General features: G+C 44.8%; 11 protein-coding genes across 11 annotated transcripts; 4 read left to right on the top strand and 7 right to left on the bottom strand.

Moving 5' to 3' along the window:
* Nucleotide 1: 1 nt before the first annotated feature.
* BDB00DRAFT_354154 (uncharacterized protein) lies at nt 2-726 on the bottom strand. Its single transcript, XM_053117052.1, has one exon. The coding sequence runs from the start codon at nt 585-587 to the stop codon at nt 177-179; it is 411 nt and encodes a 136-aa protein (XP_052980032.1). The 5' UTR covers nt 588-726; the 3' UTR covers nt 2-176.
* BDB00DRAFT_354259 (uncharacterized protein) lies at nt 658-1921 on the bottom strand. Its single transcript, XM_053117053.1, has 3 exons — nt 1540-1921; nt 1316-1342; nt 658-1249 (listed from the first exon to the last, which is right to left on the bottom strand). Exons 1-3 carry the CDS (start codon nt 1610-1612, stop codon nt 696-698), a joined length of 654 nt encoding a protein of 217 aa, XP_052980033.1. The 5' UTR covers nt 1613-1921; the 3' UTR covers nt 658-695.
* On the top strand, nt 1502-2472 carry BDB00DRAFT_354293 (uncharacterized protein). Its single transcript, XM_053117054.1, has 4 exons — nt 1502-1639; nt 1709-1921; nt 1992-2198; nt 2307-2472. Exons 1-4 carry the CDS (start codon nt 1578-1580, stop codon nt 2350-2352), a joined length of 528 nt encoding a protein of 175 aa, XP_052980034.1. The 5' UTR covers nt 1502-1577; the 3' UTR covers nt 2353-2472.
* A 120-nt stretch (nt 2473-2592) lies between these two features.
* Nucleotides 2593-3114, top strand: BDB00DRAFT_872013 (uncharacterized protein; the record flags this gene model as incomplete). The annotated part of the gene is made up of 1 exon (XM_053126902.1): nt 2593-3114. The coding sequence occupies one exon, from the start codon at nt 2593-2595 to the stop codon at nt 3112-3114; it is 522 nt and encodes a 173-aa protein (XP_052980035.1).
* Nucleotides 3115-4208: 1094 nt separating this feature from the next.
* Nucleotides 4209-6071, top strand: BDB00DRAFT_762989 (major facilitator superfamily; the record flags this gene model as incomplete). Its single annotated transcript, XM_053119370.1, has 6 exons — nt 4209-4300; nt 4394-4458; nt 4529-4767; nt 4896-5384; nt 5475-5769; nt 5890-6071. The coding sequence occupies 6 exons, from the start codon at nt 4209-4211 to the stop codon at nt 6069-6071; spliced, it is 1362 nt and encodes a 453-aa protein (XP_052980036.1).
* A 2066-nt stretch (nt 6072-8137) lies between these two features.
* BDB00DRAFT_821582 (uncharacterized protein) lies at nt 8138-9347 on the top strand. The gene is made up of 3 exons (XM_053123402.1): nt 8138-8295; nt 8425-8848; nt 8933-9347. The coding sequence occupies exons 1-3, from the start codon at nt 8240-8242 to the stop codon at nt 9224-9226; spliced, it is 774 nt and encodes a 257-aa protein (XP_052980037.1). The 5' UTR covers nt 8138-8239; the 3' UTR covers nt 9227-9347.
* A 478-nt stretch (nt 9348-9825) lies between these two features.
* BDB00DRAFT_354310 (armadillo-type protein) lies at nt 9826-11721 on the bottom strand. Its single transcript, XM_053117055.1, has one exon. It carries the CDS (start codon nt 11551-11553, stop codon nt 9946-9948), a length of 1608 nt encoding a protein of 535 aa, XP_052980038.1. The 5' UTR covers nt 11554-11721; the 3' UTR covers nt 9826-9945.
* An 85-nt stretch (nt 11722-11806) lies between these two features.
* Nucleotides 11807-12463, bottom strand: BDB00DRAFT_872018 (uncharacterized protein; the record flags this gene model as incomplete). Its single annotated transcript, XM_053126903.1, has 1 exon — nt 11807-12463. The coding sequence occupies one exon, from the start codon at nt 12461-12463 to the stop codon at nt 11807-11809; it is 657 nt and encodes a 218-aa protein (XP_052980039.1).
* A 353-nt stretch (nt 12464-12816) lies between these two features.
* BDB00DRAFT_763037 (SNF2 family N-terminal domain-containing protein) lies at nt 12817-17060 on the bottom strand (the record flags this gene model as incomplete). Its single annotated transcript, XM_053119372.1, has 9 exons — nt 12817-13504; nt 13717-14148; nt 14227-14393; nt 14537-14707; nt 14853-15162; nt 15273-15436; nt 15510-15614; nt 15679-16796; nt 16862-17060. 9 exons carry the CDS (start codon nt 17058-17060, stop codon nt 12817-12819), a joined length of 3354 nt encoding a protein of 1117 aa, XP_052980040.1.
* A 2153-nt stretch (nt 17061-19213) lies between these two features.
* BDB00DRAFT_872020 (uncharacterized protein) lies at nt 19214-20836 on the bottom strand (the record flags this gene model as incomplete). Its single annotated transcript, XM_053126904.1, has 2 exons — nt 19214-19430; nt 20712-20836. 2 exons carry the CDS (start codon nt 20834-20836, stop codon nt 19214-19216), a joined length of 342 nt encoding a protein of 113 aa, XP_052980041.1.
* Nucleotides 20837-22587: 1751 nt separating this feature from the next.
* BDB00DRAFT_821593 (uncharacterized protein) lies at nt 22588-23210 on the bottom strand. Its single transcript, XM_053123403.1, has 2 exons — nt 22818-23210; nt 22588-22741 (listed from the first exon to the last, which is right to left on the bottom strand). The coding sequence occupies exons 1-2, from the start codon at nt 22917-22919 to the stop codon at nt 22634-22636; spliced, it is 210 nt and encodes a 69-aa protein (XP_052980042.1). The 5' UTR covers nt 22920-23210; the 3' UTR covers nt 22588-22633.
* Nucleotides 23211-24059: the final 849 nt, after the last annotated feature.

Below are 24059 nucleotides of genomic sequence, written 5' to 3' on the forward strand. Positions count from 1 at the left end.
GGTCCGATTGATATATATATTATATATATATATATATGCTGATCCCCTTTAAAATACCGCATATGGGGGGAAAAGGGGGGGGGTGGAGGTTGTTAACTTTTTTTTTTATTTTTGTGCGCCACGTAATAAGTTATAATGTAATAGTTACCGGAAAAAAAGGCGTTAATGGGGTCGCTTCAATGGCGAAAAGGGAGAAACGGACAAGTGGGGGAAAGAAGGGAAAAGAAAAAGAAAAAGAGAGGAACAAAGGGGGGGAATGGAGGAATGAGTGAGAAAGAGTGAGGGAGGGAGGAAGGGGGAGGAGGTGTGTGGGGAAGATTATTGGTTTTATGTTTTTCGCGGGCCAATTGCGTGATGGAGGGGCGGGGGTGCGCAACAAGAAGAATTGAGGCAAAAAAAAAAGAAAAACACTGGTTTGTGAAGGACTGGAGTTGCGATGAGTTGTTGTTGTTGTTTTTGGGGGGAATGGAGGAGGGAAGAAGAAGAAGAAGAAAAAGGACGGGTTCCAAAGGGCCAACAACTAATAATATATAACCAGCCCTTGGAAGTTCCTCAAAGCGGAATTTGCACACACAAAAAGTTGCCATGTGGTGCTTGCTCTTTCTTTGATGAGTCGTGATTATTGTATCACCTCTTCATTCATACTGTACTTTTATTATTATTTTTTTCCTTTTGCCACGGTAGAGACACACGGCTTACAAGAGGAGCATACAACAACAACAACACCCAAGCGCGATTGCTATCACCAGGCCTTGGGCAGTACGCGTGGCTGCTGCTGCAGCAGTACCCAAAGACGATACATGCTGCTGCTGCTGCTGCTGCTGTTGGGGGTCCTTGGCTCGATCGTCATGAGCGTGTCGTCGTGATGATGAGCTCGTCAAGGCAGTCGTCCCGTTGTAAGCAGGCGCATGCGTCGAGGAGTCGCAAGGAAACGACCCGGCGCACTGCATACGGCAAATCTTGGCTTGGTTGCCGTGCTCACCCATGTGTTGACAGCTGCTCTGGCACAAGGCAAGATCGATGCGACACATTTTGCGCGGGATCGGAAACGTGCCTATGGGCTTGGTGCCGATCATTTTCTTCTCGGCCGTCGTCTTGTTGTTGTTGTTCGGCGGACAATGACAGCCCCATACGAGTGTTTGTGTGTCGCAACTTGCAGATGCATGGTGACACGCGTCTGCACAGGCCGCTTTCGTTTCGTTGCACAATCGTTCTCGTTCGTCTTTGGGGATTGCATCTGTCGATGCTCCTGTGTTTTGATATTATTGTTTGTTATCAGATTGGTGGATCGAGCACAGAACATGTGACTTTTTACCTTGGGATTGTGTAATGGTAGCGCTGACTAGTATGACAAGTACCAAAGTGAAGATCACATAAATACGGATCATTGTCATATGAAAAAAAGAAAAAGAACGAAAAAAGGGATCAGCAGGAAAATAGCGTACTGCAGCACATAACAAACTTTAAAGAGCACGGTTTCGAAAAAAAAAAAAAAATGCAGCGCGGCGATTATTGCTGTTTTTGGAAACTTTCACTCACTGTACGCGGCGACTCCTCTCTTTTGCAACGGGATAGTTATGGCAAACGTTGGAACACGCTGTTTTTTGCGCATGGGTGACGATCAAGTTGAAAATGCAAGGTAAAACCTCAAGCCCTCTGCTTTTTTTTTCTTTCGTTCAGCTAAGTCTACTACTTTTTATGAAAAAAGGATCGTACTCGATTTTGTGGTAATGCAACTGCAACAGAAAACTGCGCATTCAAACCAAGTATTTGAATCCATCGGTCCTGACGCGGTATATACAACTCGGCCTTGGGCGCTTGTGTTTGTGAATGAAACACAAGACTTGACCCGTGCTCTCAGGGACGACTTTGGGGTGTCGTCGTTGGAAAAGCGTCAATGGCTTGAGAGCATACGCGTTTGGTAAGATTCAACTTGTTGTTTTTCCTTGCACCAAGCGAATAAAAAGCTAACGAACGACACGTTGTACAAGTCAAGTGGAGAGTGTTCATCAACTGAAAGCGATACTGTGTGCCATGCACATGGACGACGCGCAGCCATTGCCTGTTGTTGCTGGACCAGGACCACGGCCGTCGTCGGATTTGTTATCATGGATGCAAACTGAACGTGACAATCAGCCGCCATGCCTTATTGTTGTCAATGATTTGTTGAAATGGACGGGTACTGGACGAACAAGCGAGTAAGCACTGTTATGGGTTTGGAGGGGTTAATGTAGTTAAATTGTACTGACTGGCGTACCATGTTGGCAGACGCAAAGAATTGAACAAGGTGCTTTGCCTACTGGTAGAAACGTGCTCGTACCTTGGCAGCCATGCAAGGCCAGCATGGGATGACGCCTTTGGACGTCATACGGAACAGACAACCGATCTGCTGGTGACGGATGGTGCGAATGTGGGCGCCGACGACCGATTGCTTAAAGTGATCTCATACTACTGCGATTCTATTCTTTGAAATCCTTTCTATAAGTCGGAGTTCCTGAGAAAAGGGAAATTGTTGGGTCGCTTTTTACAGGAAAAAAAGCCTGGAAAAAAAGTGTTCTCGGGACAACCTTTTTCTGGAAAAAAAAAAAAAACATGTTGGACAACAAGCAACTCAAATTTGACGCATACTCTCTCGACGAGTGGCTTGAAAATGATTTACGCGCGTCTGGCATACTCAATGAACCAGCTCCTATCGAGAAGAAACGGAACAACAGCAGCACCACAACGAGCAGTGTCGTAGCCACCCAGTGCTGCAACACCGGCGGGTGTATCGCAGACGACGCAATGCACTCATCAACGTTACTCCAAGAAGAAACGTCAAAGCAACGCATGGAGCATGGCACCCAACATCCGGTGACGCTGAAACGACAACGCAACACGGATGCAGCACGACGATCTCGATTACGAAAGTGTCAAAGAATGGATTCGCTAGAAACCAGAATGAGGAACCTGGAATTGGCGAACGAGCATTTGCGGTTACGCGCTGCTGTGCTTGAGAGTGAACGGAAAGCAACGTTGCATAGACATAAACGGAGCGAGGAACGGATCATGGAATTGGATAAACAGCTTGCCGAGGCGCATGAGGCGCTTGTTCGTAGGCATCAAACGACTTGAACTTTTTTTTACCTCAGTTTTCCACCTATACACCGCGCATTCATTGTATACTACAACCGCCCCCCCCTCTCCCAGTCCTACTCATTGTACATAATGTTTTGTAACTCTTCATTTGCCACTTACTATACGTCAGTGCTTTATACCCCCGCCCCCTCTCTCTCTCTCTCTGTGTGTGTTTCTATAATAGCAGCAAACAAGAGATAAGCATCCAAAAGTTGCGATGCATTTTTAAAACCTCAAATTAAAACCAAATACAATACCGCTATTGACAGCTGTCAAAATGCGCTATTTGTGCACACATGTATCTTTTACACTCACAAACAGTACAAAGATCGACACTAATGTATGATGCATTATGCAGACACGAGTGCAGATACTATCAACCCCTCTCTTCCTCTTCCTCCTCGGCGATGGCATTGACCTCCCAGGGCGTAAACAAGGAGCCGCTGCTAATAGTACACTATGAATTCAGCAGCAGCAGCAGCATATGTAAAGTTGAATGGCAGACCCGCTCACTGCTTCAGGAGCTTTCTTGGGAACGTTTCTATATCTCTCTCTCCCCTTCTTTCTGCATTCTGCAGTAGGGCATATCTTCTCCTTTTTTCCTCTTTCTTTTCCTTTTCTTTTTGCATATATTTAATAATGGATAAAAATCATGACACAAAAATAACCGATACAACGGTCAGCAATGATGACAACAGTCATTTTAATCCATCGACAGTGGGCACAGAACAAGTAGAGAAACGTCGTTACAAAAGTGAAAAGCATTCCTTACCCACAACAACAACAACAACAACAACCAGTACTCTGCAACCTTCGACCAGTACAGGCAACACAACTTTGATCTCAAAATCTGAACGAGTCGAAAAGCTACAAGTTGTTGAGGAGGATCACGATGACAGCAAGGGTAGGACCAACAATTTAAGACCGTAACGGGCTGCCCTTGATGTGACAATCACTAAAAAACGCTTAAAGGATCAGACGAACAACCACACGTGGAACTTGGCAAAGTCAAGCTGACGCTACTGATGATTTGGTATGGTTTTTTGTCATTCTATTACTTAGTCATAAGGGAAGCTATTTTACTCAAGGAGATGTATAGTCTATCTATTGGTTCAGCACTTCCGAGCATCGATGTTTCTATAGTCCTTGCAATCATGACGGACATGGGCAGTGAATTTCAAAGGTAAAAGATTGCCTGTTTCTAGACGATACTCTCCTTTTTTCCCTGGCTGATCCTCTATTCCCGTTTTCCTTTGCATCGCTTTCTTTCATGTAGAGCGAATCTTTCCACATGGATCTATAGTGCATATACTCTATGCGCACTAATCATGATTCCAGCAGGTAATTCGTTATACCGTCCTTTATGAGAGATGGTAATCTAAGAAAACGAGTAACTGATTGATATATATAGTCGGAGGGCTGTCCAATGCATTTAACCGTAAACCCATCCTAGTTATAAACACATGTGTGTTTCTGATGGGCAGTATCCTGTGTGGATTCTCACAAAGTTTTCCTCAAGTCATTGTTGCAAGAGCAGTCTCTGGTCTTGGAGCCGGACCCACCAGCCTCATGTCCAACATGATCATCCACGATGTTGTGCCCAAGGAGCAGCGAACGTCCTACCAGTCTTACATAAGCACTGTACAAACGGTAACTATCACTTTTCGTGTGTGTCTCATTGAAACCCCCACCTCAAAGTGTAATACACACAAGCTGTTTGTAATGCGCCGAACCATAATAACAAAAATCGATCAATAACCCCATGGGTTCGTATCCAGCTTGCTTTTTCCATTGGATCGCCACTGGGTGGTTTTATTTCGGACACGATCGGCTGGAGATACTGTTTCCGGATCAACATACCGCCACTCGTCCTTATTCTGTATTTTTATTTCTTCCATTTGGAGAACTACAAGGCACCCAATCAGCAGCAAGAACAGAAGAATGGAGACTTGACCCTCCGAGAAAAACTCGCAAGGGTCGATTTTGGTGGCATTTTCTTGATTACCGCGGCGAGCTTTTTGTTTACATCTGCGTTCCTGCTTGGTGGAAACATCCTGGCTTGGACCCATCCGTTCATCGTGACTGCACTGGTCGTTGCTCCTGCGATCTATGGCTTGTTTGTCATACATCAGCACCGGTGGGCGAAGCACCCCATGCTACCACGTACCGTGTCCACGAATCGAAACTTTGTCAATGCGTGTCTGTGCGTTGGGTTTTCAGCTGCAAGTGAAGCATCTGCAGTCACAATCATTCCTCTGTTTCTCATGGTAAGAGGGCTATCACAACAATTGCAAACAATCAAAAGAGATTTTAGATACATTTTTTTTTTTTTTTTTTTTTGGGTGGGTTCATTATAGGTTGGGTTGCATTTTACCACTGCAAAATCCGGTGTTTGGCTCATGATCGAAGCTTTTTCTGTCCCTGTCGGGTGCTTTATAGCAGGACGCTACATCCGATCCTCGGGTCGCTTCTCTTGGCTATTGCTGTTTAACCGTGTACTGTGTGCTGCATCGTTTGTGATTCTGTATTTCTGGATTGGCAGTGATGTTTCAATGGCTGCAGGAACGGTGGGCATTGTTCTTCAAGGCATGATGTTTGGTTTTACCGTCGTTATTTTGGTCATTGTTGCTTCCAACACGGTATCTCAAGAGCGTAAGTTTTATTCTTTTTATTGCAAAGAGGCAGTATACATGCATCATCATCATCATCATCATCATCCATGGTCACACTGATTTCTCCACCTTTGTGGTGTCTCATTATACCCATAAAAAGTCGTACCCTCTGCACTCTCCATATACATGCTATCGCGAAGTGTATCGTTTCTGATGGGTACTTCAATTACGTCAGCAATCATTCAAAGTGTGTTGAAAATCTTGTTGACGGAAAAAGTGAATGGACCCGATGCTGATCAGGTAACTTGTTATCTTTTTTTTTTCCTTTTGGCGACAAAGTAGCAGCAGCAGCAACACTGACCCCTATTCTATCCATTAGCTGGTCGAATATATAAGAACATCCATTCGACATATAGACACCTTGTCACCCGAGCTTCAGCAACTGACAGCTAGCGTACTTTGCAGCGCAGTACAGAAAGCGACTCTTTATACAATTGGTACAGCTGTACTATCTATTGTTGCAGCTTTCTTTATGAAGAATGTCAGCCTTAAGCCGCCATCGTCGTCGTCGGCTCGGTGAAAAAAAAATTACCATACCCAAACTAATCCCCTTTAAAAAGAGAAAATATCTTGAAAAGTAGCACTTTTGCGATAATTTAATAAAAAGTAACGGCTGATAGTATATTCTTAAAACAGGAGTAATCCTAACAATGAATCTTATTTATTTTCTACTAGTACAGTTGTACCCTGGTTTTTGCAACCGAGGGTTTTCCGAATTTTTTTTTTTGCAAAAAGTGAGGATTTGCAAGTAACGGGGTAAACAATTCTGCTTCAAATAGTTAGAGATGATGTACGATACGCTCTGTGGGGATTTCACACAGCTCTAAGTGTTACTACTTGCATATATAAGACCGTTCTTTTTTTGAAGCTGTCTAGTGCAGTAACCGTATCATTTTATTCTTCTTTCAGTTGATATTGAAAAAATTCATTTGCTAAGTTTTTTTGGATTTTTCAAAAAAAGTTGCAGATATATGATACGAGGAATTGCAAACCCAGGGGTTGCAAAAACCGGGGTTCAACTGTAGTTGTTACTTATGCTGAATTGATCGAAAATTAGAGACTTTAAGATTTAAAGAAAAACGGGGAAAAGGAAGAATCTACAGCAGAGACCCTCGTTTATTATTTTTTTAGCGTAATTCCACGGGCGATGATGGCTGAAAAGTTTAGCGAGAAGGTCTGTAGTACTCTAGGTATTATGTACGACCATTTATGAAGAAGAAAAGTCAACCAGGACAAAATGTAATTAGATGGAAGGCTGCGACGGGCAATGCAATACATCTTCGTTACCGACCGCACAAGGTACGTTTAGATAATGATATTACAGGATCAGTAGACGAAAGATTAGAATGCAAGATAAACAAACTTACGACACCTTTTTTGATGATAGACACGCATCCAACATGTTGATTCCTGGTCCATATATCAAGGTGCACCGTTTGAGCGATCCGAAGCGACAAACATCAGCCGCATAATCAAACTCTTTCTTTCCTGCAGTTCTGTCCCCTCCCATCGTCCAATGTAAAATACGCAAAAGTTTTCTAGCTCTTTTCTCTGTACATCATAGACATATAAATGATGACGAAGAATCGCACGAACGATGAGATGGTGTACTTATCATCCTGGTCAACTGAATGATCCGGACCCGAGAATGTGCTTTGAAACTTATGATTACCTTTTCATCTTTCCGCCTTTTTATTTTCAAAGAAATCAGGAAAAGGATGGACACTATATAGTATCTGTTTACTGACACCTTGTCAAATTACAAGCATCAAAAACGCAGTTTCTGCAGAGTGCAACCTCTTTGTTTGCAAGTACTCGAAAGGGTTCCTGAATAATGAATATCACAGTAAGCATCATCAGTACCACTCCACAAAAAAAATAAACCGAGCTGATTTAGTATTATTGCCCTGAGGTGCATATTTCCAAGCTTGCTTGGACGATTTCCCGGGGATGTGCTACACAAGCACAAAAAACACAAACCCGCATAAAATACTTTTAAACTTTTTACCGAGATTTGTTTGGTAAATTACTTGGGGGGTACATAAAGGCAAAGGCGATGATGATGATGATGATGCTTTCCTCTCGGTCTGAGACACACACACACACACACACACCGAAGCTAAGGCTGTGAGGGGGTCTACTATGAGGGAGACGCGCTAAGAGAGGAATGGGATAAATCTACTCGGAGATAATGCTAGCCCGGACGACTTTAATATTATACGGGAAGTTTTTTTTTTTTATTTTCAAGGTCCATTGACCAATGGGGAAATTTACCCTGTCCCAAAAAAGACTTGGATCGCTTTTGGTGGGTGAGAGAACGCTACGTGGGGGGAGAGAGAGCGCGCGCGCGGAGATTGCTCACTATATAAAGCTACTCTGGTTGCTTCTTTTCCGTTTCTTCTTTTTACTGCAAATACACATATACCTCTTCATAAACACACAAAATAACCATGCTTCCTGAATTCTCGCTCAAGGGTAAGAAGGCCATTGTCACTGGTGGTGCTCGGTAAGCTATAATAACATGCAACATGAAATACTGTCCCCACCCCCCCTCTCTCTCTCTCTCTCTCTCCTGAGGACACGTTTTTGTTAATGAACTTACACACAATGTGTCCATAATATCGGCCATTACCAGCGGTCTCGGTTTGGAAATCTGTCGAGGACTTGCCGAAAGCGGCGCCGACGTTGCCTTGATGTACGTCTCGAGCGACAAGACCCACGACACTGCTGCCGAGATCGGCAAGGAGTTCAACGTGACGTGCAAGGCATACAAGGCCAACATTGCCGACGCCAAAGAGACCCAAGAAGCGATTGACCAGATCCACAAGGATTTTGGTCGCATCGACGTGTTTGTTGCCAACGCAGGCATTTCTCAAAACGGTAACGCCGAGACGTTTGATTTGAATGACTGGAAGCACTTGTTTGATGTCAACGTCCACGGTGTCTTTTATGGTGTCCAGGCCGTTTCAAAGCACATGTTGGAGCAGGGTAGCGGTAGTATCATTTTGATGTCGTCTGTGTCCGCTTACTTGGCGAATCAGCCTCAATACCAATGCGCCGTAAGTTTGGATTTTGAGAGAGAGTACAACCGGGGGCAGTGGATGACGCGAGCTCTAAACGTGAAACGGGCTCCCTTTTTATAGTACAACTGCACCAAGGCATCCGTGTCTATGATGGGCAAGTGCTTGGCTTATGAATGGGGTACGCGCGGTATTCGTGTCAACTCGGTGTGCCCTGGTTACATGCGTACGGATATGCTCGAGCAGTTCACCTCCAAGCGACCTGATTTGGCCGAGGCATGGAACTCATTGAATCCCATGAAGCGCATGGGCGTTCCCAAGGAAATCAAGGGTGCTGTTGTGTTCTTGGCTAGTGAGGCTAGCAGCTATATCACTGGTTCTGACCTGTTTGTTGACGGTGGATACACCGCCATGTAAATAATGCAAATATATATGTTCTTTTGTTATCTTCTCTTTAACTTCCTCTCTTGGATATCATTTTCCCCACATATCGGCATCACCATCATCATCCATCGAGGTTAAAGATGGAAAAAAAAAAGATCATCGCTCTGGGGTTTTTGCAGTAGGGATTGAAAGTACCAGATAAACGAATCATGTAGGGGGAGAGTCTACTTAAAGGTACAGTTCCTGAGAGCAAAAAGCGGGGAAATGACTTCAAGCGCCTGTTCCGGAGGCACATATAGACACCTTTTTTCCGTTAACGCGAGCCAGAAGGATAGAGCAACCACCATCTATCAACATATGGGACAATAGCCACCTTTGACCAGGACGCCGCAAACCTTTTGGATTTGCGTATCCACCGTCGACTTTCATTACAAAAAAAAAGAAGTTTGCACGAAGCAACAAGATTAGGTGTGTGTAGCTCGACACTGCATACGCGTTGTTTTCGTGTTTTTGATTTACCATAGTTGGGGTAATTCGCCACAGAAAACAGATCACAGGATGCGGTCCTTGTTGTGTCTGCACCTCACCAACCTCCCTCCTCAAAAAATATTGGTTGACGGCGGCCGATACAACCGCCATGTAAAAAAAAAAAATATTACAGATTTATTAACATATATACTATAAACTTCTCGTTTAGATTTACACTACACGCGCGCCCCCTTCATGCCTCGACAACTGGGTATAAAGGCATTCTAGATAACATCTTCCCACATATCGTCGCTATGATCATCCATCAACTCCATTTCAAAAAGGTCAGCCCATGGTTGCAGTAGCGGCTGCAAATAACGGATATACGAGGCATGCAGGGTGGGATGAGGGCATACCGAGAGGGCATGTGTGATTTTCTTGAAGCCGGATAACATGATTTCCATGCGCATCTTTTCTTGCTCGTACTTGTCGTACGTGCCGCTGAACGTTGTTGCAGGTGTCGTCACAAGCGTGCAGATCAACCGGAGGTTGGTGATGAGGTAGTCGACCACGCCTTCATCCACCATGACGACTTCTTGTGTAGTTTGGCGTAGCGGTGACTGTGAGGGTGTACCATCTTGCTGTTGTTGTTGTATGTGTTGATTTGCCCTCAGCTGACGGTACGCGCTCTCAAAGTTGTAGTCGAGCACTTGGGACAGATAGGTCATTGGTTCGATATGTCGGTCGACGGTCAGTTGAAGCTCACGCATCCACGCAGTGTAACGCGGCCGGCCAGTCTCACCGTTTGATATTTTTTGCATCATGGTCTCTGTATCTGCCTTGAGCGACATGGGGAACAGACTGTGCCTCTTGGGCTCCTCCACGAAATCCTCGGGCTTGTCTCGCAGCAACTGCCGTAACACATCGTATCCATGGATATATTGACCCTCTTGCGTCGTCACCTGGATACTCGGCAATGTGCACAGCACACCGAGCAACTGCTGTCTTGTCTGCACGTCGAGCAAATACAGTGCCTTGACCTTGACGTCCGAGGGTCCAAACAAAATATCACGCACGTGCCCCAGTGCTTCAGGCTGGGTCAGCACCTTTTCGATACCGGTGTTTTCGTGGATCATGATGGTCTTGAAACAGCGACACAGCAGCTCGATCTTTTTGTCGCTTTGTTTTTTTATGTTCTTTTTGGATTCACCCAGTGCATGTGTGAGCGCCTCGTAGCCGTCGAGCGCGAGGAATGCGTCGGTCCAGCTGACTACGCTGCTCCGCAAATGGATCCGGAGGTGCACGAGATCATCCTCGGTGGGTGTGGAGCGGAGCGCTCGGCAAAAGTATTCCGGGTTATCCGCAAACACGTCCCGTACACTCTTCCTCCGCGAGTAGGTTGATGGCTTGAATGACAGCAGGTTGGATGACTTGCTTGTGGTACCAAAGGTGCCGTTTCCACCGCCACTACTGCCACTACTACTACCACCACCACCACCGAGTATGCTGCTGCTGCCGTTGCTGCCACTACTGCCAATGCTGTGCTTCTTGCTGTTTGGCTTTTTCGACGACTGCATCAGCATGATGGACTTTTGCTGGGTCGTGAGCTGGGTCAGCGATGGTCTGATGGTTGATGACAGCGCATATTCTTTCATGAGCTGGTCGAATGCTTCATCCACGGCCTGTTTGTCCTTCTCACCAAAGGTCTGGTCGATCTGGACTGTACGAAGCGGCGGCGGCGTGTTTGGGTTTGCGCGGACGGACGAGATTTCCGAAAACACAGAGTCCCGCATCTCTTCATCGTCGTCTTCGCTGCTGCTGCTCGGACTACTTTCGTCCTTGCGTCCAAAGATGTTGGTGAACTTGGTCAATAGTCTTGGCGAAGTAGTCATTGTCGTTGTTGGATAATAAGATAAGAAACTAGAATAAATGGCAAACGCAAAAACAAAGAAAGAAAAAGGGGAGAGTTTGAAAAAGAAAGACCAACTATTTACTGCTATCTTTCTCTTGTTTCTTATAATCTTACTGCATGTGGGAAGAAGCACACAGGCACAGAGAAAGAGAGAGAGGAGTAAGATGCAAGACCCAACACATCCTGCCTATTATGGCGCATAAATTACTAAATACAGAACAACCGGCACTTTATTATTTCTTGTTGTAAAATCGCAAGTTCAAGAATGCACGGCTGATGGATGGTCTCCGAGCTGGTTTGAATGACAACACGTCTTCGTCTTCCCCGTTGTCTTGCAGCTTCTCGTCATCATTGTCCTGCAGTGATGATGATGGTTGTGATTTTGATGAAGGTGCTCGTCTCGAACGTGCTGGTGATGAAACTGATAATCGTGGAGTTTGTGGCTGTGGTATAGGAGGAGATGATGGTGATGTGGGAGATGATGATGATGATGATGATGGCAAAGTTGTTGTTGGTGTGACGACGGCACTAGCAGAAACAGAAGAGCCAGGAGTCGGATGGGTGTACAAGCTATTGGGTATGGGACGGAGATCCAAAGTTTGTAACCTCAAGTGTCCAGCGTCGTCGTATTTTCGTCTGTTGCGACAGTATTCACGGCTATCTTCTCGTTCGTATTCGTGTATCACCGGTGGCGCTGTGGTGAAGCTGACCTGCCGTCGACCTTTGCGTTTTTGCTTTCTTTGTTCGTGCTCCTGATTGACTCTGAGTAGGGTGTCGCTGTACACTTTGGCTAGATCGATTCGCTTTGTCCGTCCGTAATAGCTGCTGGGCCATGCCGTTGGATCTATGTCTACTGGACCGCTGTGATTGAGATATGTATGATACGCCATATTATAAAACAATGACAGGATGATAATGATTAAAAGGTTATTGCCTTTTAATAAACAAAGAAAAAGTAAAAGAAAGTAAGAGAGAGAGAGAGAAGAGTTGAGGGACTAAGAGAATGAAAGAGAGTGAGGGTAAGGGAAAAAGAAAGGAAGAAAAAAGGGGTGGGTCGTGTGTGGTGTGGACGAAAGAGGGTTAGAAGGGAAAAAAACAAGATTAAGAGGGCACGACGTTATATGGTATGTGCACACCCTTAACAATGCCGCGGAATGCCCGTTTCTAACTGAACTTCTCCTAAGATGGATGGATTGATGCATTGGATGATCTACCTTTCTACTACTACTACTACTACTATTGGCTAATGTATGCGGAGCTTTTTGGCCTTTTTGCTACTACTGCCAGGCGGTGCTCCATCTGGAGACATGCCCCGTTTTCCCGGAGATGCTGAAGCAGAAGATGCCTCCTTCTCCAGCCTTCGCAACCATTGTCCTTCCGTCATGCCATCATCATACTGGATAGGCTCGCGTGTTCGTTGGCCACGACCAAGCACTTCCAAGTCTTGATCCTCCTCGTATGGGCCGCTATTGTCGTATTGATACACGTCAGGCAGCTCCCACTCTTGCATGAGCCGCTCTGGCTTGGCTCCAGGAGGATGATGATCCCCATAGCGTTGCTTCCATTCCTCAGCCGTAGCACGCTGCCGTTCTAAATCCATCTTGGAGAAAGTAGCATATTCTTGGTCCGACCGTTTCAACATCAGATTAAGCTCTTCGTCGTCTAATTCCTCGTTCTCCTCATTGTCATCACGCTCGTCGCTCTTGTCCTCTAGTAAAGATCGCAAGAATGCCTCGCGGTCCTCTTCGGTACTTCGGTGGTCAAATTTGCCAGCTTGGATGACTTTGCCGTCAATGTCTAGCTTGTATTGCGCTCGTGCCAAGATATTCTCTTCAATGGAATCTTCGGTGATGAGGCGAAATATCCTGACCTCCTTTGTTTGGCCGATACGATGGGCACGATCCTGTGCCTGCAGATCTTGATGTGGGTTCCTGAATTTAAAGAAAATGGCAAATGAAGAGGAAGAACGAGATGTGTACAGTCTATGAGTTAGTTGACCAATGCCTCGTTTTCTGTTGGAGCTAATGGCAAGGATGATGAAGGGTCCCTAGAGGCCCTTGCCGCTGTATATCCCACTTTCAATCCCCACCACGCACTATCTACTCAACAATCCTCCCTTTTCCTTTCTCCTAATTAAACATACCAATCAGAGTCGAAAATAATCACCGTGTCTGCCGTCTGCAAATTCAAGCCCAAACCACCTGCGCGAGTACTCAGCAGAAATACAAAGTACGGAGAGTCCGGTGCGTTGAACACTTGTAGTAGTCGCGATCGATCATCTGATTTAGTCGATCCATCCAATCGAAGGTGGCGATAACCACGGTATAAGCAGAAGTCTTCCATGATATCCATGATCTGCGTCATTTGGAAAAAGATCAGCACTCGGTGACCGGTCGATCGAAGCTTAGGGAGGATGCGATCAAGCAGCTCAAACTTTCCGGATGTTCGGTACAGCAGTTCATTGCTCATCTTGTATGGGTTCACCGCTCGTTCGACTTCTTCGAAAACAAACGGATGATTACATATCTTACGAAGTTGCATGATTGTGTTGTTTAAGCCTTTGATGCTTGTGCGCCTATTGATGTTGGAAAAAAATAAGAATGATTAGATTTTTCTTTGCAACATTGTCCTCTTAACAGTAATGTAGACATACCCACTGCCACCCGAATTGCCAGCATATAACATGCCATGCTTTTTCATTTGCCAGTAGAGTCGCGACTGCAAAGCTGACAGCTTGCATTTAACCACCCGTTCTACCTTATCCGGTAATTCCGATTCAACATCTTTCTTCAGTCGCCGTAAAAGGAATGGCCGCAGTACCTAGTAAGTACAAACAAAGACGGCTATGCATAAGTCTCACGGTAATTAAATCATCATACCACACCCATCACCACTCATATGCTCCACCTCCTGAAAAAAAGAAAATTTTAATAAATATGTTAGTAGTAATCCTAAAAACTTACTTTATGCAAACGTTTGATAATCAATAGCTGTTCTTCTTCATTTAGCTCCACCTTGTCCTGGACACCTTGATTCGAAAATGGAGTATTGAACCATTCTTCAAAGCTCTTTACGCTGTTAAAGATGCGGGGTAGAACAAAGTTCAACAAAGCCCATAATTCTGGCAAATTGTTCTACAGTGCATACATACAAGTTAAATTAGCATTCAAGGGGGGGGGGGCAAACCCAAAAAAAAAAGAAGGTGCTATGCTACATACAACAAGGGATGAAGGGGAGGGGGAGAGCAATAGAGAGAAAGTATAAAAAAAAGCTATTTACCTGCAGCGGAGTACCGGTCAAAATGAGGCGGTACCGTGCATCATAATACTGCCGAAGCACAGACGTCAGCTTGGATTGCGTATTCTTCATGCGGTGACCTTCGTCAATAATCATGTATGTCCATTTAATTTTTGATAGGATGGGCCGATCCTTGATGATGTAATCGAATGTCGTCAACAAAACTTGAAAGTCTCGATGCTTGATTTGTGATTTCTGAATGCTTTTGCGCACGTCTGGTGGGCCCTTGTATACAATTTTTGTCACTGTTGGAGCCCATTTTTCGAATTCCAGCTCCCAATTGGTGATTGTGCTAGTAGGTTGTTCATTCAGTTGGTTTTTCTTTTTAGTCCCCCGTTTGAACGTTAACCCTAACACGAAAAAAGTGTGATAGGGTAGTAGTGGTTTTTTAATCAAACTTACGATAATGGCACGATAACCAAAAAGGGGCCATTTTGACTTTTCTTTTCAATCAAATAGGTCACTAAGCTGATGGTTTGAATCGTTTTGCCAAGACCCATTTCATCAGCCAGGATGCCGTTGAGCTTGTTGTTATAGAGCGATACCATCCATTGCAGGCCCTTGACCTATATACACACAAAAGATTTTGGTCCGTTAACACAAACGGCATAATTCTAGTGGCAAAATCTTAAACTTTACCTGATAGTCTTTTAATTTGCCGCCGCTCATAATTTGTGGTTGACAGACATTTTCTTGAATTCGATGTGCCATGCGGAAATAATCCATCTTATTTCCAGACGAATCCTGTGTGCAACACAGTTAGTTTTTTGAACCATTTCTTAGTTCCCATTTGTGAGTAAAAACTTACCGTCAGCATAGTTTCTTCATCCGGTTCTTCACCTTCTAACAAGTCATCGGCTTTCTCCTCCACTTGATGAATTGGATCATTCTGCTGATCCACCACCGCGCGTGTGAGTGATTCCAAATAAGTGCCAGTTTGCTTGAGCAGTAATGTCAATCGGGTATCCTTGGCCTCATCAATCAGCTTCATATAGGCCTCTTCATCATCAGCTCTCAACGCACGCATACGTTCCTTGGACAAGCGATCTGCACGCCGCTGTTCTTCACGTTCAATATGTGCATGGAATTGCAGCACTGCCTTGCCCAACTTGCCCATCTTTCCTTGAGACGCCTTGTGCCATGCCAATAAATCTCGGCCATGGTTGCATACGGTCTGCAGATACTCCAAATGACGCTGCTTTTCACGTTTCTCCTTATCTAACCGCTGCTGTCTCTCCAACTTTTCTGTCATCTTGGCATCGCGGATGGATTGTTTCATTAGCTTGCGATAGGCAGCTCTGTCAATCGTGGCAGATAATTTCGCGGCTTCTTCTTGTCCATGCAGTACTTCTTGACGTATTTTGATCTGTTTATCCCGAAGCCGCAATGATTTCAATCGGATGATGTCGGTGAGCTGATCCGGTGTTGCGCTTCTGATCGTTTCTTTGTAATTTTCGTCAATCAGCTTCCCAAGTTCGGTGCCGTCCACTATTTTGGATTCCAATTCATCTTGGCGCAGCTGTGCGCGACGTTGGATCCGTTCTTCGCGTTTTCGAAGTACTGTAAGCGGTGAGAGTCCCTTGGGAGTCATGGCAACAAATGGCATGTTGGGTGGCAGATGTTCTTCTGGGACAAGTAACCGTTGTTGTCGCGATGCGTGTGCATGCGATCGTTGGATTCCGGACAGCAGGTCCATAAATGTGAGCTGCTCTTTGACGGGTGTGTCTGGGTACTTGACTTTGCTTAATGCGCGATGATCTCGTTCTTGACGATAGATAGCCTCGGCTAGTTTTTCGCCAAGTATTTTGCGTTGCTCTTCAACGGGCGGTACAGGCTCGTCTTGGACAGGTGCACCCATGCCCTTTTGCAGGAATTGAAATGCAAGCATTTGATATTGGATTTGGTTGAGCATATTATTTGGCGGTGCTAAGGAAAAGTAATATATCCTGTTAACAAGTCCACTGCTGTCTCTGTTTTTTCCCGCTTAATACCTGATGCTCCACCTTGCTGTTGCTGTAATAAGTGCTGTTGTAGCAGCTGAAGTTGCATTTGCTGCTGTTCAGGCGTCACGTTTTGTGCTAGTTGTTGCTGAAGCATAAGCGTTTGGTGTGGTTGGTTTTGTTGGTGCAATTGTTGTTGTTGTTGTTGCTGCTGTTGCTGCTGCTGTTGGAACAATCGGATCACCGCCATTAACTGCGAGTATTCGTTCTTTCCATCTTCTTTTGCTCCGGCTGCTTCCAATTGCTTTGCTTTCTACAAATTATTTGGCGATCCATCAGCAGCTGCTGAAAGGGAGAGGGAGAGAGGATCGCAATGTTTGCCTATATGCAACTTACCTGAACTACAGCTTCAAACTTTTCTTGAGTTGTGTTCGCATCAATGTTACCAGTAGGCGCTGCTGATGACGACGAAGGATTCATGGTATAACAATGTCGCGTAGCTGAATGACCCCATTATCAGTGCTTTGATTCGAACAATAAAAAGAAGACAAGAAAAAAATAGAAAGTCTTAAAAAAGAAAATACGGGAAATAGAGGTTACCCTGTTACCCACCTTCTTTCCTCTGTCCGCACACACACAAAAAAATATAGGCAGCAAGTTGGGAAATGTGAAGCGACCACCGACTCGCTCTCTTACTAAAAGAGTAGCGCAGTCCTATCAAATTCTGCTCGCTTTCCACAAAAATCGGCCGAACACTGATCTCTTATTGGTTGGAATCCACCTCAAGAATATGCTCACTGCTAATCCGCTGGGAAAAATGCATATGATTTACCAGGCCTGTCTCTAGTTCTCGCCCGAGCTAAAATGTTCCATTTGACTAAGCTATGGACAACACAACAGCAGAGAAAGACATGTCTTTTGTATCTATACAGCGCAGTGCTGCTTTTTTGTGCTCAAAGGTCAAGTTATTGTTGAGAAAGAATGGCTATTTACATATGTTGACTGGGATATCATCGGACAACGGGCCGCAACCATTGCTACTGTTTGTCTCAGTTTTACAGAAAATCTCGGAAAGCTAACTCTTGTGGAAAATATCCAGCTAGCTACCTAGTACGAAACTCTTCAGCAAGGAAGTCAAGATGAATGTCTGCCGCAATAAATGCTTAACCAAGCCAATGTTAAGCAACCCGACAATATAAATATAGGAAACAGCAGGATATATTTTTTGCTAAGCACCTTCATCGACAGGCATTGCTATACATATACCTGAAAAGTAACCGTATTATCTCATTGCAGTACTTGGCGCATATTTAGGTAATTCTTGAGAAAAAAAACTTGCGGTTTATGCTTATGGTGGCATCAGCATGATAGCAACATCGTGACGTAAACCTGAAGTACACGGCATCCATGCAGAAACTTACCCTGTTTACTGTTCTGCTGTGCTCCTTGATGTCAGACATCAAAACAAAAAGGCTTATTTGTATCAAATCCCGGCTCTTCTCGTTCTCGTTCCTTGCTCGAAGGGCTGCCTTGAACAAAGTCAACCAAGGATCACATTAATAATACAAACGAGGCGTTTTACCACGTCACCCAGGTATAAAGAGTTGCAACCAGAAAGAAGTCCTGGTCCTTAAACAGCCCATTATGGTTAATAAAATATTCATTTTTTTGTAAGTCTGGCAACGAAAGCAGGTCGTCTTTTTTAATCGTTCCATAAAAATACAAATCAACTACGTCGCTGATCGCATCATGGTACAAAATACGTTTCTGCTGGGTGAGTGCTATGGCTTATTGGCAACACATCAAAAGCACAGGTAACACCCAGCTGTATATTTCAAGCACTGTGAGGCAGTGACCTGTAGAAGACGCTCTGATATGCTCATTCTTTCCAATAGACTATGGCAGCGTCGAGGCTAGAGCAAATCAGCTTCTGAGACTCCGTCAAATTTTTAACCATGCCGACAGCCCTCCGACGACTGCGCACAGCCTTTCTTTCTCGTACAGACCACTCTACCATTTGACACCGGCTATAGTTCACGATGTTCAGAAGGCAATTCCCAAAACCATCTTCTTCTCGTGGGTCTAATCTCTACGACTTCTTTATTCTTTATCTGCTCTCTGATTCCGCGTCATTCTATGTTTTATGTTAGAAGAAAAGCGCGTTCTTTCAGGCGTTGAGTTCGACGTGGTGAACGCGTTTCATTTTGAATCATTCAAATCACCCAGTAAGTACTTCACACTTTGTTAAAGGATTCAACTTTCATGATGCTTAATTGCTCTTACTTTTTCTCTGCAAGGTTCACAGACTGCACAGCAACAATATAAACCGGCTCCTTGTCTTAACTCTTTTCAACTGGCTTACTGGTTACTCCATTGTCATTACTTTCTCCGTACGGCAGATTGTTAAAAGGGGCAGTTTTTCAAGAACGTAAATCCTCGGATTTCGTACTCTTTGAGCCATAAGGCTCGGATCAGACTTTCTTTGATCGTGCGGTCTTTGACTGACGGGATGTCGCCGCCTACGTGTGGGACGTCGCTCGACCGTGGGATATCGCCGCTTGACAGTGGGATCATGCCATTTGACCGTGCGATCTTGCAAGTTTTGGTTCTTGGAAGCTCCCTAGTGCTTTGGAACTGAACCAATGAGAGACACCCCTAGGAGGCTTTACCTGTAGTGAGCTGTAGGGTGGGATCTTGGCCTGGAGTCGAGCGTGTGGACGTGTATCATCGTTCGATGCTTGCACGCTCACACGATCAACTATTCTCTCTCTCTCTCTTCATTGATATCTCGGTGATCGTCGCTTGAGTGCGGGTCTGTTGGCGTGTGGTACGTATGTTGGCTTTCGAGAAGGGAGAGAGGGTGGAAATGACTGTGTACTGGTGCTGCGGAAGAGCGAGTGAGGGGATGAGTGTTACTTCACTTTCTTCTGTTTTTATGATAGGTTCTGTTGCCCAGACTAAAGTGCAGGGTCTCCCAGCAATGGGAGGGTAGGGCAGGGGCCGCGATCCATCTATAAGATGAATGGTAAGTGAGTGACTTTGGTGACATTGTATACTCTAAGTATAGCCTTCTGATTATGTCTGCCCTTCTCTGTTCTTAGAGGTGCGTTATGTTCCTGTGCCGCCGTGTGTATATATGGCCGATGATGAAATCTTTTTCTGAAGGCCACAAATACAAATCAACTACGTCGCTGATCGCATCATGGTACAAAATACGTTTCTGCTGGGTGAGTGCTATGGCTTATTGGCAACACATCAAAAGCACAGGTAACACCCAGCTGTATATTTCAAGCACTGTGAGGCAGTGACCTGTAGAAGACGCTCTGATATGCTCATTCTTTCCAATAGACTATGGCAGCGTCGAGGCTAGAGCAAATCAGCTTCTGAGACTCCGTCAAATTTTTAACCATGCCGACAGCCCTCCGACGACTGCGCACAGCCTTTCTTTCTCGTACAGACCACTCTACCATTTGACACCGGCTATAGTTCACGATGTTCAGAAGGCAATTCCCAAAACCATCTTCTTCTCGTGGGTCTAATCTCTACGACTTCTTTATTCTTTATCTGCTCTCTGATTCCGCGTCATTCTATGTTTTATGTTAGAAGAAAAGCGCGTTCTTTCAGGCGTTGAGTTCGACGTGGTGAACGCGTTTCATTTTGAATCATTCAAATCACCCAGTAAGTACTTCACACTTTGTTAAAGGATTCAACTTTCATGATGCTTAATTGCTCTTACTTTTTCTCTGCAAGGTTCACAGACTGCACAGCAACAATATAAACCGGCTCCTTGTCTTAACTCTTTTCAACTGGCTTACTGGTTACTCCATTGTCATTACTTTCTCCGTACGGCAGATTGTTAAAAGGGGCAGTTTTTCAAGAACGTAATCCTCGGATTTCGTACTCTTTGAGCCATAAGGCTCGGATCAGACTTTCTTTGATCGTGCGGTCTTTGACTGACGGGATGTCGCCGCCTACGTGTGGGACGTCGCTCGACCGTGGGATATCGCCGCTTGACAGTGGGATCATGCCATTTGACCGTGCGATCTTGCAAGTTTTGGTTCTTGGAAGCTCCCTAGTGCTTTGGAACTGAACCAATGAGAGACACCCCTAGGAGGCTTTACCTGTAGTGAGCTGTAGGGTGGGATCTTGGCCTGGAGTCGAGCGTGTGGACGTGTATCATCGTTCGATGCTTGCACGCTCACACGATCAACTATTCTCTCTCTCTCTCTCTTCATTGATATCTCGGTGATCGTCGCTTGAGTGCGGGTCTGTTGGCGTGTGGTACGTATGTTGGCTTTCGAGAAGGGAGAGAGGGTGGAAATGACTGTGTGTGTACTGGTGCTGCGGAAGAGCGAGTGAGGGGATGATTGTTACTTCACTTTCTTCTGTTTTTATGATAGGTTCTGTTGCCCAGACTAAAGTGCAGGGTCTCCCAGCAATGGGAGGGTAGGGCAGGGGCCGCGATCCATCTATAAGATGAATGGTAAGTGAGTGACTTTGGTGACATTGTATACTCTAAGTATAGCCTTCTGATTATGTCTGCCCTTCTCTGTTCTTAGAGGTGCGTTATGTTCCTGTGCCGCCGTGTGTATATATGGCCGATGATGAAATCTTTTTCTGAAGGCCACAAATACAAATCAACTACGTCGCTGATCGCATCATGGTACAAAATACGTTTCTGCTGGTGAGTGCTATGGCTTATTGGCAACACATCAAAAGCACAGGTAACACCCAGCTGTATATTTCAAGCACTGTGAGGCAGTGACCTGTAGAAGACGCTCTGATATGCTCATTCTTTCCAATAGACTATGGCAGCGTCGAGGCTAGAGCAAATCAGCTTCTGAGACTCCGTCAAATCTTTAACCATGCCGACAGCCCTCCGACGACTGCGCACAGCCTTTCTTTCTCCTACAGACCACTCTACCATTTGACACCAGCTTGAAGTTCACGATGTTCAGAGGCAATTCCAAAACATCTTCTTCTCGTGGGTCTTTCTCTATGACTTCTTTTTCTTTATCTGCTCTCTGATTCCGCGTCATTCTATGTTTTATGTTAGAAGAAAAGCGCGTTCTTTCAGGCGTTGAGTTCGACGTGGTGAACGCGTTTCATTTTGAATCATTCAAATCACCCAGTAAGTACTTCACACTTTGTTAAAGGATTCAACTTTCATGATGCTTAATTGCTCTTACTTTTTCTCTGCAAGGTTCACAGACTGCACAGCAACAATATAAACCGGCTCCTTGTCTTAACTCTTTTCAACTGGCTTACTGGTTACTCCATTGTCATTACTTTCTCCGTACGGCAGATTGTTAAAAGGGGCAGTTTTTCAAGAACGTGAATCCTCGGATTTCGTACTCTTTGAGCCATAAGGCTCGGATCAGACTTTCTTTGATCGTGCGGTCTTTGACTGACGGGATGTCGCCGCCTACGTGTGGGACGTCGCTCGACCGTGGGATATCGCCGCTTGACAGTGGGATCATGCCATTTGACCGTGCGATCTTGCAAGTTTTGGTTCTTGGAAGCTCCCTAGTGCTTTGGAACTGAACCAATGAGAGACACCCCTAGGAGGCTTTACCTGTAGTGAGCTGTAGGGTGGGATCTTGGCCTGGAGTCGAGCGTGTGGACGTGTATCATCGTTCGATGCTTGCACGCTCACACGATCAACTATTCTCTCTCTCTCTCTTCATTGATATCTCGGTGATCGTCGCTTGAGTGCGGGTCTGTTGGCGTGTGGTACGTATGTTGGCTTTCGAGAAGGGAGAGAGGGTGGAAATGACTGTGTACTGGTGCTGCGGAAGAGCGAGTGAGGGGATGATTGTTACTTCACTTTCTTCTGTTTTTATGATAGGTTCTGTTGCCCAGACTAAAGTGCAGGGTCTCCCAGCAATGGGAGGGTAGGGCAGGGGCCGCGATCCATCTATAAGATGAATGGTAAGTGAGTGACTTTGGTGACATTGTATACTCTAAGTATAGCCTTCTGATTATGTCTGCCCTTCTCTGTTTTTAGCGGTGCGTTATATTCCTGTGCCGCCGTGTGTATATATGGCCGAATGATCTCTTTTTCTACTGAAGACCACATAACATTCTTTAAAAGCTGACGCAGTGCCATCCCCTTGTAATAATTTTTGAAAACTTTACCGATATCGATAATGTCAATCGATGATCAAGAGCACTGTATAAGATTAAGTCTTGCTGGAATTTCCCTACTCCCTGTAGTCATTATAATAACGTTGTAACCTGTTGTTAAAATACACCACCATCACCACACTTAAGAACCAGTATGCTTCTTCGCAATAAGACACTTCTCCCCGTTCTTGAACTAGGGTTACAGTACTAGATATTGTTGCGGGAAACGTACATTATGTGCTTTGAAAACTTCTTTGACATAATTTATTATTATTATCACATCAAACATCATATCCATGTTCTTTTTGGCCATAGATGATATTTTTGCTCAATGAGCTAATTTTACAGTGCTCAGCAATCTTGTTGCATGAAGCCTTTTCTGACGTGATACAGTAAGTACAAGTATGTAGCCCAGTCCACCATAAGCGCCTGTTAATAGAAAAAGCACGGCTACATCAATTAACTGATGTGAACAGACGCCAAGGAGATACATACGGTCAAAGGCAACCATAGCCGCTCTTCTTGAATATAAGCAGTTCTTAATACTTAGCTATGATATCACGGGGTCTCTACTAATAATGGTTATAGTTCTGTTAGCCGTTATAATCTTTTTCCATCTAGTGATGTAACCTTGTTGGTTGGTATAGTTACGTTGCTTGTGTTCTTGGCAATTATTCGTTCGTGTTGACCCAAACCAGTATAGCTGCATTGAACGTGCATTTGACAGGATGTTAAAGTGCAGATTCTCGACTTGAGCCGCAAGCAATTTACTCCAGCCATTGGGCTCTAGATAGTAAGTATATATAGCAGTGCCCGCTCGATAAGGGTTATTCGTACACAGTCGCTAGTTTGATGAATCAATCAGTCGCTCCAATAACCAAAAACGGTAGGCAATACGATATTCAAGGATGCGTTTTGAAGCCTTCAAAAGCATTAAAATACAAACTTAATTTCCGACGTGGGCAACGAAAGAAATGTGCACTCTACTGCTTTGAGTGTTTTGACTCATCCTCTCACGCTGGGGTTATAATAAGTATATTCGTTCGGTAACTGTATACCAATGAAATCCCTCTACGCAGCATTATTATAAACCATAAAAAAATCAAACAAGTACAATATTATT

The sequence above is a fragment of the Zychaea mexicana genome (assembly GCF_025766255.1).
Source record: "Zychaea mexicana strain RSA 1403 chromosome Unknown BDB00scaffold_33, whole genome shotgun sequence".
In the NCBI taxonomy this organism is placed as follows: Eukaryota; Fungi; Mucoromycota; class Mucoromycetes; order Mucorales; family Lichtheimiaceae; genus Zychaea; species Zychaea mexicana.

Bases quoted from the DNA above. Each gene is read 5' to 3' on its own strand.
- BDB00DRAFT_354154 (XM_053117052.1), bottom strand. From the start codon at position 587: ATGGCAACTTTTTGTGTGTGCAAATTCCGCTTTGAGGAACTTCCAAGG.
- BDB00DRAFT_354293 (XM_053117054.1), top strand. From the start codon at position 1,578: ATGGCAAACGTTGGAACACGCTGTTTTTTGCGCATGGGTGACGATCAA. The intron at 1,640-1,708 runs GTAAAACCTCAA...TTATGAAAAAAG, and splicing joins GATCAAGTTGAAAATGCAAG to GATCGTACTCGATTTTGTGG. The intron at 2,199-2,306 runs GTAAGCACTGTT...GCCTACTGGTAG, and splicing joins GGTACTGGACGAACAAGCGA to AAACGTGCTCGTACCTTGGC.
- BDB00DRAFT_354259 (XM_053117053.1), bottom strand. From the start codon at position 1,612: ATGCGCAAAAAACAGCGTGTTCCAACGTTTGCCATAACTATCCCGTTG. The intron at 1,343-1,539 runs GTGAGTGAAAGT...TTGTCATACTAG, and splicing joins GAGAGGAGTCGCCGCGTACA to TCAGCGCTACCATTACACAA. The intron at 1,250-1,315 runs GTAAAAAGTCAC...ATCAAAACACAG, and splicing joins TACCATTACACAATCCCAAG to GAGCATCGACAGATGCAATC.
- BDB00DRAFT_821582 (XM_053123402.1), top strand. From the start codon at position 8,240: ATGCTTCCTGAATTCTCGCTCAAGGGTAAGAAGGCCATTGTCACTGGT. The intron at 8,296-8,424 runs GTAAGCTATAAT...GGCCATTACCAG, and splicing joins ATTGTCACTGGTGGTGCTCG to CGGTCTCGGTTTGGAAATCT. The intron at 8,849-8,932 runs GTAAGTTTGGAT...CCCTTTTTATAG, and splicing joins AGCCTCAATACCAATGCGCC to TACAACTGCACCAAGGCATC.
- BDB00DRAFT_354310 (XM_053117055.1), bottom strand. From the start codon at position 11,553: ATGACTACTTCGCCAAGACTATTGACCAAGTTCACCAACATCTTTGGA.
- BDB00DRAFT_821593 (XM_053123403.1), bottom strand. From the start codon at position 22,919: ATGGCACTGCGTCAGCTTTTAAAGAATGTTATGTGGTCTTCAGTAGAA. The intron at 22,742-22,817 runs CTAAAAACAGAG...TCACTCACTTAC, and splicing joins CACAGGAATATAACGCACCG to CATTCATCTTATAGATGGAT.